This window comes from Scylla paramamosain, chromosome 7 (genome assembly GCF_035594125.1).
Source record: "Scylla paramamosain isolate STU-SP2022 chromosome 7, ASM3559412v1, whole genome shotgun sequence".
NCBI lineage: Eukaryota > Metazoa > Arthropoda > Malacostraca > Decapoda > Portunidae > Scylla > Scylla paramamosain.
The window spans coordinates 28,750,616-28,763,115 of record NC_087157.1 but is presented as its reverse complement, the minus strand read 5'-3'; the positions used below and the strand labels follow the sequence as shown (position 1 = coordinate 28,763,115).

At 41.4% G+C, this 12,500-nt stretch overlaps 1 protein-coding gene and 1 non-coding gene across 2 annotated transcripts in view; one reads left to right on the top strand and one right to left on the bottom strand.

Moving 5' to 3' along the window:
* Positions 1–9,016: 9,016 nt before the first annotated feature.
* Trnai-aau (transfer RNA isoleucine (anticodon AAU)) lies at positions 9,017–9,090 on the bottom strand. Its single transcript has one exon. It is a non-coding gene; the product is annotated as a tRNA-Ile (tRNA).
* Positions 9,091–9,312: 222 nt separating this feature from the next.
* Positions 9,313–12,500, top strand: part of LOC135102293 (uncharacterized) — a 79,962-nt gene continuing 76,774 nt past the window's right edge. Inside the window, exon 1 of the mRNA XM_064007311.1 lies at positions 9,313–9,415. Within this exon, the coding sequence (XP_063863381.1) occupies positions 9,328–9,415 (88 nt within the window). The 5' untranslated portion in view covers positions 9,313–9,327. The remainder of the gene's footprint in view (positions 9,416–12,500) is intronic.

The following is a 12,500-nucleotide window of genomic DNA, read 5'->3' as shown; positions in this document are numbered from 1 at the left end:
GCTGTTTGTTTTGTGAATGGCGAGGAGAGATTCATTGATATACAATATAGTAAGGGACGCCTCCAGTAGTGACCGTGCGGAAAATTTAAAAAAATAGAAGTAAACCAAAGGAAATAAAAGATGTAAGCAAAAGGAATACACAAGACTGAAGCAAGCAAAGATATAAGTAAGCAAAGGAAGGTAGAAATAAGCAAATGGAAGATAATAATAAGGATAGGGAAGACGGAATAAAGGAGTAAGTAATCAAAGTGAGGACTCCCGCACTCCGCACTCCGCAGGTCGTATGGAGAGTTGTCCAGACAGATGCTTTTGTGACGGGTGAAGTTACGTTATTATTTTTTGTTTTATCTTTTTACCCGTCAAGGAGGCTGGCCGAGGACAGAAACAACAACAACAAAAAAAAAGGTTAAAAAGGGTAAAAGAAAAAGTTTAGCCAATATAGTTTCTGAATTTTCTCGATACTCGTCTTTTGAACCAGCCCAAGCCGTGCGTAGGAAGAAAAATCAGAACAGGTGTAATATTTCAGAAATGACCAGTGAAAGGGATGAAAGATTGAATAACACTGAAAAAAAGGACACCTATTTTGGCCTTTTGTGCTTCTTCACCTCACTCTGGAATAACTGGATTACCTTCATGGGGGAATATAACACTTTTGGGAATCTTTGGTGTAGATGATACAAACAGATACACGAACGCTTGACGCTTGTCCCGCGGAGAGCTCAAAACGCCGCCTCAGAATTCGCATTTTCAAACACTTTAATCTTTCATCAGGACTATTCTCAAAGACCGCAAAGGTGATTAGTCGGATTCTCTTTGGTGCTTCTTGGGTCCAAAATATTTATTAAACTAGCACCATGAAAGCACTATTAAAAGCCCAAGTAATTGCAAAAGAACTTAGTAAAAATTATGGAGATGAAGGCGAAGTGTTTGAGAATAGGTTCCCGATGTTCCCAAGATGTGGCGTGTGCGGCTTCTTCAGCCGTGCACGGGAAGCGAAATTTACCGTCTTCCAAAAGTGACGGAACACCAGTCTGGTTTGCGCTGCGTCAGTGACTTGTCTATACACGTGGCGTGAGAGCAAGATTATTAAGAGCAAGGATCATATTTTCATCTTTCGGCGTTTTATGTATTCTGAATAACAGCTCTAATGGAAGTTATTGTAGTATTCAAAGGTTGTTTTCATGATTCCTGTAATAGTTTAGCAAAGATTCCGCATAATCATTAAAGGAAAAAAAAATGAGAATTCGATTTATTTCTTTTTGAAAATTGCTATGGTAAGAGCACAGAGTTTCATGACACGAGCCAGTGTTATTAGACAAAGCTCCCTCTCTTTCCCTCAGAGTGTATACGAGCAGTCACTCTATGAGAAACTAAATTAAGTCACAGCATGCTATCTACACGAAAAGGTCCTTCAAGACGTGGGTAATTTAATGATCCAGGACTTACGTAGCTTTTCCACAAGGCACTCACCCAACTCTACCTCTCTCGCTCTCTTTTTTCAGTAATATGAAGGAGAAATTGTCTTTTGATACTCTCATGGAGATTGGCAAGGCGAGGAGATGATACAACGAGTGGAAGTCGAGTGAGGCTCCCGCGTAACAAGTTAGTAATAAAATGTGTGAGTTTTATTGAGGGCAACGAAGACAGACAAGACACGAGTTAATAAAAAGATTCCCACAGACAACTTGAGGATAAAGTTTCACGGTTTGTTGCACACATTACTCACGGGTGAAGCAGATGGGGTAGTACTGACAGACAGACAGACAGACAAACAGGCAGACAGGGAGACAGGCAGACGGACAGACAGAGATAGGGAGGTAGGTAGAAAGACAGACAGGGAGGTAGGCAGATAGACAATCAAACAGACAAACAAACTGAAAGGGACATACGGAGTGGTGTTGACAGACAGACAGACAGACAGACAGACAGATAGATAGACAGGCAGGCAAACAGAAAAACGAATATTCTTCCTCTTCTTTGACTGAGTTGCACTAGTTTGTCCCCTCAGTGGCTTGGAGACAGACCCACGTAGGAAAGGAAAGAGTTTGTTGAATACGAATAAGATGACTGAATGATTGAGACACATGAACATCACCGCAACAAGTAAAAGAAAAAAATAATAATAAATAAATAAATAAATAAATAATAAATAGATTGATAGAAAGCTAATGAACACACAAACAGATATAAAAGGAAAAAAAGGTAAAACAAGCATGAGTAGCAACGGCAAAAAAAAAAGTCATTAAATTTAAAGAATACTGAAAAGTAAGGCGCACAACAGAACAAATAAAAAAAACGTTATCTAATACAAAAAAAAAAAAATCAAGGAGAAAAAAATAAGACTCCCAAACAATCACCATCGTAAAATAAAAGACACACTCGTGGGGACCGACAAATAAATAAAAATAGAGTTTCAGTTATATGCGAGTAAAAATGCTGAGAAAAGAAAGAAAAAAAAAAAGAAATACTACAGCCATACTAACAAGTGCTGGCGCTCCCTAACCCCTCCACCGCCGCCACTGCTACGAGAAAAGAGAAAAAAAGGAAAATTGTCACGTGTAGATGGGAATAAAAACATTGAAAAAGTACAGGCTTATCTCCGGAAATCCCTTGTAGGTGTCCCTGCCAACACTAACTGAGCCACCCCACACTGCCCACGGATATTCCTTTCCCGCCCCTTCCCCCCACCCCCCCCCCACACACACACACACTGATCCACCATAACACACACTCGCGTCTCTCAGTAAATTTTCACAGGCCTTCTTTTCTATAGATAATGCGGTTCTTTGCTCCTTTTTCCGTCCATTTCCACCCGTTCTTCTCTCTCTCTCTCTCTCTCTCTCTCTCTCTCTCTCTCTTCTCTCCTCTCTCTCTCTCCTCTCTCTCTCTCTCTCTCTCTCCTCTCTCTCTCTCTCTCTCTCTCTGTCTAAAAAAAAAACACTACTGGTACATGTTTCCGTGTCCGTTTTTTGTTTCTTTCCCGACCCATTTTCTTCACCACACACACACACACACACACACACACACACACACACACACACACACACACACACACACACACACACAAAAGAGGAAAATAGAAAAAAGCACATTTCTCTGCCTTTTTTCTTCTTCCCTTCCCACATCATTCCTTTTTCCTTCCCTCTATACCCCTTTCAAAACAAACACATTCCTTCCTCCTCCTTTTTCCTCCTTTGCACACTCTTCCTTGTGTTACCCTGGAAAAAAAAAAGTTACACTCTCCACACCCTTGCATTTACTTTCCTCCTCCCAGTTTATCCTCCCGTAAAAAATGATGCTCTGTCCTTTCCTACGGCCTCGTGCAAGCCTTCCTCTTTTGGCGCTGCCGTTAGTAACACGACCCACCTCGCCGCCCTCAGCTCCCCGCAGCACAACACAGCATAGCACAGCGTACCACAGGAAAACACAGCGCACTACAGAACACCAGGACAGCATAGCAAGACACAGCAGAACACAAGCTAATTTAAGGCAACATAACAGCATAGCATAGTCAGCACAACACAGCACAACACAGCATGACGTAATACAAGACGTGACAGCACAGACATAGCATAGGCAACACAATACAGCACAATGCAGCAACTGACTGACTGACTGGCCGACTGACAGAGAGAGAGAGAGAGAGAGAGAGAGAGAGAGAGAGAGAGAGAGAGAGAGAGAGAGAGAGAGAGAGAGAGAATAATCCCAACTGATTTTTTTTTCATCAGCATTTCCTGGACGTAATATTTTAAGCAAGGCCTTGGAAGAGAAATATTGATGAGGGAGGAAGAGGAAGTGGAAGGGGAAGAGAGGGGGAAGAGGAAGAGGAAGTGGAAGGGGAGGAGGAAGAGGAGGAAGAGGAAAAAGCAATCTGAAAAAATATCCTGAACAAAGAAAAATATAGATACATAGATGAATAAATAAAAATGAAAATTGAAAAATAGAATAGATAAATTTGAAATAAAATGCAAGAAAAATATATATTCCACTACATTTCCAATGACAAAAATATATGTATGTAATCAAAATAATACCGAAAAAAAAAAATAGACCAGGTTTTTCTTTGTTTTATTCTTAGTTTTTTTTTTTCTATTTTCCCGCTTTTTAATACTGCTGGTGATGATGATTGTACATAACATTTTGACCTTGGAGAAAAAAAAACAACTATTGTCTGTACATGTCACCCTTTAACACACACACACACACACACACACACACACACACACACACACACACACACACACACACAGGAGGGTTGAGGATGGACAAGAGGAAAAGAGAACAGGAAAAATAAAGAGGGGAAAGTTTATCCTACATTACCTCGAAGCTTGTTAAGGGAGGAGAGGGGAAAGGGGAGTGGAACGGAGAGCGAAGAACGATTAAGGGAATGGAATGCCCTAGGAGAAGATTAATGGACCGGGTAATATGGCAGGAGGAGGAGGAGGATTGACAAGAAGAGGAGGCTTCATGTATCAATCCCTGTAAAGGGTTGAGCAGCCAGTTTGTGATAGAGTTACTGATTTGACTAATTGACTGACCGAATGACTGACTGACTGCGTGACTGACTGACTGACGGAGAGCATCAAGTGGGCGAACGGCTCGTTTGGCTGATGAGCGACAAATTGATAAAATTAGTATTTATTAACCTGATCAAGAAACTTAATTAACTAAAAATTTGAATGAATTAATAAATAGAAAAAAATTTGAATGAATTAATAAAAAGAAAAAAAATTTGAATGAATTAATAAATAGAAAAAAATGTTAATGAATTAATAAATAGAAAAAATGTTAATGAATTGCTGACTGACTTAAACGATGAATGAGTGAATGTGTATGAGTGACTGATTTCCTGATTTTCTAAACTGACTGGCTGGCTGACCTCGACTAAATTTTAAAACTGACCGGCTGACTGAACTGAACCTAACATTTCTGAACAATAGATAGTATGACAATAGATTCACTGGAGAGAGAGAGAGAGAGAGAGAGAGAGAGAGAGAGAGAGAGAGAGAGAGAGAGAGAGAGAGAGAGAGAGAGAGAGAGAGAGAGAGAAGAAAATGTAGACAGATGTTAGAGGAGAGGGAGGAGATGAAAGCAAGAGAGATTAACACTAACAGAGAGGAGAATTTGTAAGAGAGAGAGGGAGGGAGGGAGAGGGGGGAAAACTGCAAGAAGCCAACAGACCTGCACATCTTAATCCCTATAGAATTGATGCATACGTATGTCCACCAGTCATTCTTAATCATATTTGTTAGTAACCTAACACTAACACCCTGATTACTGAGTTTATTCCAGTCACTTAGCATCTTAATATACAACCAGCTTTTTCTTATCTCTTTAAACTTAACTACATCAAAGTGAAACCCATTCCTTCTTGTTTTACCCTAATTACTAACCCCCCTAAGGATCTTGTCTGCAACACCCCTGTTAAATCACTATGCCACTTGAATACCTCTATCAGATCCCCGTCTTAATCTGCACCTCTCGACCCAATGTAAATTTAAGAGGCTTTAATCTCCTCTCTTAGGGGATGCAACGCTTATCATATGTAATTTCAATCATCCTTCTCTCTTCTCCTTTCGAGAAGACTTTAATATTACATCCCCCACTTAATCTTGATACTCGATTACCTTAATTGGTGATGGAGATATGACCTTACCGTAATTCTAAATGTCCCTCACACCTGATCTCTTTATTGCCTCTTCCTCTTCGGTGTACCTGTAATGAGGGCGCCCTCTGTCGCACTCACAACGTGGCATTCGCTGGCATTAAACTCCATTTGCCTTCCCTCGGATTACTCTGAAGAGGATTAGTGCTGCTGGGGAAGAAAAGTGTGACCCAGTGATGAGGCGAGAAGAGGATGGGAGGGAGGAAGGAAGGTGGGGAAGAAAGGAGTGATGGAGGAAGGAAGGGAGGAAAGATTTGTAGAGGAAGTAGGTTATAAGAAAGGAAGGGGAGGAAGAGGACGCATTTTTGCGTAGAGATGCTGGGAGGCATGTCTAGAGAGAGAGAGAGAGAGAGAGAGAGAGAGAGAGAGAGAGAGAGAGAGAGAGAGAGAGAGAGAGAGAGAGAGAGAGAGAGAGAGAGAGAGAGAGAGAGAGAGAGAGAGAGAGAGAGAGAGAGAGAGAGAGAGAAAGAGGTGAAGAAAGGAGGAAAGTTATGTACGTATAAAGAAAGGGAAGGAGGGAAGGATGAAAAGCATGTTTAGAAGGAAAAAGAGAAGGAAAGTATATAAAAAATGAAAGGAGGGAGGAAACAGAGAGGGAGGGAGGCAGGGAAGAAGGAACGAGCCATATTTGGAGGAAAAAAAGAGAAAAGGCATGTGAAAAAGAAAGAAGGTAGAGAAAAAGAACATAGGAAAAAGGAAGAGGGGAAAAAAACATATAAAGAACAAAAGAGGAAGGAAAATATGCAAAGATGCAATAGAGAAAGGAAAGGCATGTATGAAAGGAGAAAAGGAAGGGAGGGAGGGAAGGCATGTAGGAGGGAAGGATGGAGCGGGAAGGTCACGGGAACTGAACGCCTGTGACTGATTACGGCAGGGGGAAAAGTAAAGGTTGTGATGTTTTTTTTGTTACTGAGACGAGCGGGAGCGGGGCAAGGCAGGTAGTGGGAAGGCTGGAGACAGGGGAGGGACCAGGAGAGGGGAAGGGAAGGGAAGGCGGCAGACAGAGGGAGAGGGAGAGAGGGGCAAGGTCGCAGGGGTGGAGGACGGGAGGCGTTCAGGAAGTGTTATGTGAAAAAAAAGTGAAAATAGAGTGAGGGAGAAGAGAAAAGTGTGGTATAATTACAGATTAGTCCTGGAAGCTTGGTGTCTTTTCTTGGTGTAAGTTTATATCCTTGTGTTAATTCTTGAGTTCTGTCAAAATAATGCAAAATAAAAAAAAAGGAGGGAGTAGAGAAACATACACAGAGTTCTATATAAAAAAAAAAAAGTGTATCAATTTTCGTATGCATTATTTTACGAATCAATTAATATAACTTTCCATCAGTTTTCCTTCGTCATTACGGAGATTTTCCAGAGGCGGAAGAAGGCGAGCCCGCAAACTGCAACATTAATTAAAAAAAAAAAACGTAAGAGAAAATGGGAAATGTCAGGTGCATTTAGAAGTAAACAGGAAACATTTGATCCCTCTTCAAGGTGAGTGTTAGAAGGAGGAGGAGGAGGAGGAGGAGGAGGAGGAGGAGGAGGAGGAGGAGGAGGAGGAGGAGGAGGAGGGGGATGGGGAAAGGAGGGTGAGAGAACAAGGTTGTCTCTTTCACAATTCACTAGTAAAGGAGATGAAGCGATGCAAATAGGCACTAAGAGAGGAGGAGGAGGAAGGAGAGCAGGAGTAAGAAGAGGAGAGGGAGGAAGAAGTGGAATCATACTTCAAAGGGTGAAACTTGTGGTTTTCCTGGTACCTGGAAGTGGATGAGTGGATGGAGAGGATGGAGGGAAGGTTGGCTGTCTTAATGGATACTTTCCTGGCCATAATATTTTAAAGGAAGGCCCTGAAAGAGAAATATTGACGAGTGAGTAAGAGGAAGAGGAAGGGAAGGGGGAAGAGGAAGAGGAAGAGTTACATAGAGTTACATAGAAAAAAACAGGCCACAACAGACCTTGCGGTCCTCACAAGGTAACCTGACCTAGAACTACTAAGGTGATAGTAGAAGAAATAGTAGAAGAAAAGGACAGGAAAGCAGAAAGCTCCCTTCCCACCCTCATCTCCCTCCGGCATAAGACGTACAGGAAAAACAGATCGGAAAGAAATACCTTACAGGTTAGAGAAGAGAGAAAAAAAAAAAACGAAGGAAATTTTATAGGAAAGAAAGAAGATAGATGAAATGAGGTGCCCCCATTTCCTGAGGGCAAGGAAGTTTATCACTAACAAACAAGCGTTGTTAGCCGCGGATTGCAGGCAAGATATATATCAAGACAGGGTTTAAAAGTCTCTACGGTGTTGCAGTCTATCACGTGCCAAGGAAGCCCATTCCATAGATTTACAACTCGATGGAATTTTTTTTTTTTTTTTTTTATTCGTGAGAGTTGAAGGATTTCCCAACAATTTTGTAACCGTTTCCTCGCGTGTAATTTTGAAGAGTCTATCGTGAAATATTTACTGCAGTCCATGTTATCAATGCCTTTGATGATTTTAAATACCTGTATTAAGTCGCCTCTTAGTCTTCTTTGTGTTAATGGGAAAATATTTAATTCTTTAAGACGCTCTTCGTATGATTTGTTTCTTAGGCTTGGTATCATTGTTGTTACTCTACGCTGAACTCTTTCTAATTTATCAATGTCTTTCTGGTAGTAGGGGCACCATGCTTGAACGCAATATTCCAAAATGGGACGGACTAAAGAGTTATACAAAGTGAGGATTGAATCCTTAGATTTATATTCAAAGGATGTGCCGATTAAGCCAATTACTTAATTCGCTTTCTTTACGACTTCTGAACATTGCTGGCTAGCTTTTAAGCTACTCGATATTGTCACTCCTAAATCAGTTTCGTTGTCAACACTTTTAAGTTGGGTACCATTTAAAATATACTTTGCTTTCTCGTTTCTATACCCTATGTGAAGCACTTTGCACTTATCTGCATTAAAACTCATCTGGCAGGTTTGCCCCCACTCAGTCAATTTGTTTAGATTTTTCTGCATTTCTGTTACTTGTTCGTTAGAGACTACGGGATTGAATTCGCTATTTTGATGTCATCAGCAAACTTCGACATTATACTGGTAACACCCTCATCTATGTCGTTAATATAAATAAGGAAGAGAACATGTCCTAAGACTGATCCCTGTGGTACCCCGCTGGTTACGTTAGTCCACTTGGATGCTTTTCCATTTATTACTACTCTTTGTTTACGGTTGTTTAGCCAGCTTTCAACCCATCGCAACACGTCGCCTTGGATACCGTGTGATTTTAGTTTAATCAGTAAGCGTTTGTGGGGGACTTTGTCAAAGGCCTTCTGAAAATCAAGATATATTATATTTACCGCTTTATTCTCGTCATACTGGTAAAAGATTGTCCACACTTGGCCCGTAAGGGGATCGAACCCTCGACATCCGCGTTATTAGCACGGCGCTCTAACCAACTGAGCTAACAGGCCGTTGGGGGAGAAGGAGAGGGGAAGAGGAAGAAGAAGAGAGAGCGGGAGGGGGGACGAGGAAGAGGAAGGTGAGGAAGAAGACCAAGAAGAGGAGAAAGGGGGAGAAGGAGAAAAGAGTAGTCTGAAAATGTCCTGAAATGATAATACTTTAAAAATTATCACCATCGTCATCATCATCATCATCATCATCATCATCATCATCATCATCATCATCACCACCCTTTAGTCAGCCTATATATGTTTCCATACAGAACCAAGACCTGGACTCGACCATATCCATCCCTGTCGTCTGCTGCCCGTCTACTCCAACAACCCCAACCGAAACGTAAGTACAAAGCAAGTCAGTTCATCTTACAAACCTCACATATCTGACTTAACACCCAACTGAGCTCGGAAGATGGGTGGACAAACAGACAAACGGGCAGGTAGGATGTCTTGGTATATTGGTAGGTGTAAACAGGTAGACAGGTAGAACAAACACGCAGGTACCTCAGTAGATCAATAGGTAAGCAGGTGTTGGCGCGACAGGCGTAGTGAACTTAACTTCATAATCACGTTGAAGACAATGATTTTAATTATTAGTGTTGACGAGGCAGAGGAGATAGAGGGGAGGGAAGGGAGAGGGGCTGTGTGTGTGTGTGTGTGTGTGTGTGTGTGTGTGTGGGTGTGTGTGTGTGTGTGTGTGTGTGTGTGTGTGTGTGAGTGTGTGAGTTTTATTGTTTTTTATTTTATTTTATTTTTCATTTTTATTTTTTTAATTGAGGATTTAGCTATGAGTTGGTGTAGTCAGCTTTAGGTATTTTTAGAGTATTGTTTGTACTTTTAGGATCTTTTCTTGGATGTGATTTTTTATTAGTAACTTTATTTGGACCATAATTATTTGCAATGATGTTGATTACAGTAAAATCCCTCTCATCCGGCATTCGAGTATCCGGCAGCTTCAAGTATCTGGCACATTTTCCCCCGAGCCTTAAAATCAATAAAAAATCAATGTGTACTCATGAAATCGATTAAAATTCCCGCGCGAGGCATACTTTGTCCCCTCGCCACCAGAGCGCACTGCTTCGCGCCACCCGCGGCCCACTGCACTGTGTTTACTCAGTGACTCAGTCCCGCGTGTGCACTGTTTATCGCCTGACGCCTTCATCATGCCTAAAGTTGTAGAAAAGAGGAAGCGTGGTGTGATTACACATAGGCAGCAGATCAGATCAGCTGCTGATTAAGATCAGCTGATCTTTGTTATGGTAAGATGCGTGAGTGTAGGGTGGTGATTGTGGACGTAATTTCACTTCTATTCAAGTATCCGGCAATATTCAAGTATCCGGCATGTCGGCGGTCCCGTTGATGCCGGATAAGAGGGATTTTACTGTACCATTTTATCTTATGTATTATGGTCAATAAACAATAAACATATGTGTGTGTGTGTATGTCTGTATGTGTGTTTGTGTGTATGTGTGTGTGTGTGTGTGTGTGTGTGTGTGTGTGTGTGTGTGTGTGTGTGCGCGTGACGTACAACCAACCTACCCACGCATCTGATCAAAAGTTCGTTGGCCTCGGAGAGAAAAACGCGCGTGATCAAAATGATGACTCAACATATATCTCGCAAGGGAAGCCGTATTGGGGAGGGGGGGGCCGGAACGAAAGACGAGCACCCCCACAGCGATTAGGAGACGCTGATCGGAATCTTGTCCACGTAGAAGAGAAAGAAGACTGTGAGTGTTTGAGCGTGAGAGGACAAGGAGGAAAAAAAGGAGGTGCAGGAGGAGGAGCAGTAGGAAGAGGTGATGGAGATGGTGGAGGGAGAAAGATAGGTGGATGAAACGAGGAACAGGGGTAAAAGGACGAGGTGGATGAGGAAAAATAGGAGGAGAAAGAGGAGGAATAAGAAGAAAACGAGACATAAGCAAAATAATAGATAATGAAACAAAATCGAGTCCAAATATTTCGGCTACAATGTGGAAAAACAAGAAAGGAAGAAAGAATAAAAGAAAACGAGGGGAAAGAACACGAGAGGGAGAATATTGAGGAGGAAGAGGTGGAGGAAAACGAAGAGAAGAACGAACAGAGGAATATAAAGATAACGCATAATAAATGAAAAGGAATCCGTTTAATATCCTCGAGTCTTAATTACGAACATAAATTGAGCGATTATGTGACCAGGAGGAGGAGGAGGAGGAGGAGGAGGAGGAGGAGGAGGAGGAGGAGGAGGAGGAGCAAGAAGAAGAAGAAGAAAATAGAAGAAGAAGAAGAAGAAGAAGAAGAAGAAGAAGAAGAAGAAGAAGAAGAAGAAGAAGAAGAAGAAGAGGGAAAGGAGATGAGAAAATGAGAAGGAAAAGAAAACAGGAAACAAGAGAGAGAGAAAAATGAAAGAAAGAAGAAATGGGACAATGATGAGGTGTAGAAGAGAAAGAGGAGAAAACAAAAGAGAAACAGATATGAACAGTGAGAATAAAGACGAGGAATAGAAAAATGAAAAAAAAAGAAAAGGAGTAGGAGAAACAAGAGAATAAATAACGAAATGGATATGTATATCTCTAGATAGAAGAGAGAGAGAGAGAGAGAGAGAGAGAGAGAGAGAGAGAGAGAGAGAGAGAGAGAGAGAGAGAGAGAGAGAGAGAGAGAGAAAGTGTGGCGAGGGTTTGATCGGTGACTGGATTGGTGGACGAGGAGGAGAGGGAAGCCCCGAGGAGAGTAAAAATATACGCGTGTAATAATTACTGCCAATGAGGGGGAAGTGACGCGGAGCCGATAAATGCAGGTGAAGAGGAAAGCTGAATGGAAAAGAAGCAAAATAATAAGACGTAGGGTTCTAATTGAAGCCATGGAGGGAGTGGAGATATTGGCGGCGGAGGGCGAGGAACAAGGCGCGGGGAGAAAGATTTGCTGCTCACTCTGGTAATTACTGCTGCTGCTTATTGAGGGACGGGATCGACAGGTTAACCCTTTGACTGAGAATGGCACTGTGCAATATGGTGTTTCAGTAATTCTGTCTTGTTTTAATAGAGAATGTAACTACTGGCAGTAATATAACTTCTCTATTATCGTCTCTTGATCTCATTGGTGTCTTTCGTAATTAAACTCTGATGGCACTAAGTGATATTTTATTGAAGTCACTTTGTTTATTGAGAAAAAAAAAAAGGTATCTTCATAACTGCTGACACTACATGGTTTGAAATTTTCTCTTTTTTTTTTTTTTTTGTCGTCAGTGGTGCCTTTCAAGATTAGACTGTTGACGTTAAGTGACCTGCTGTTTATTTTTTTTTCTCTGATATTATTTAGCAGAAAATAAAACTAATTGCACTAAAAGGTTTACAATCCTCCATCTCCTCTTTTCCTAACGGTAGTCCGTGACGTGTTATTTAAGTACCATTCATCATTTTATCTAGCAAAAATATAACTGCAGGTACTGA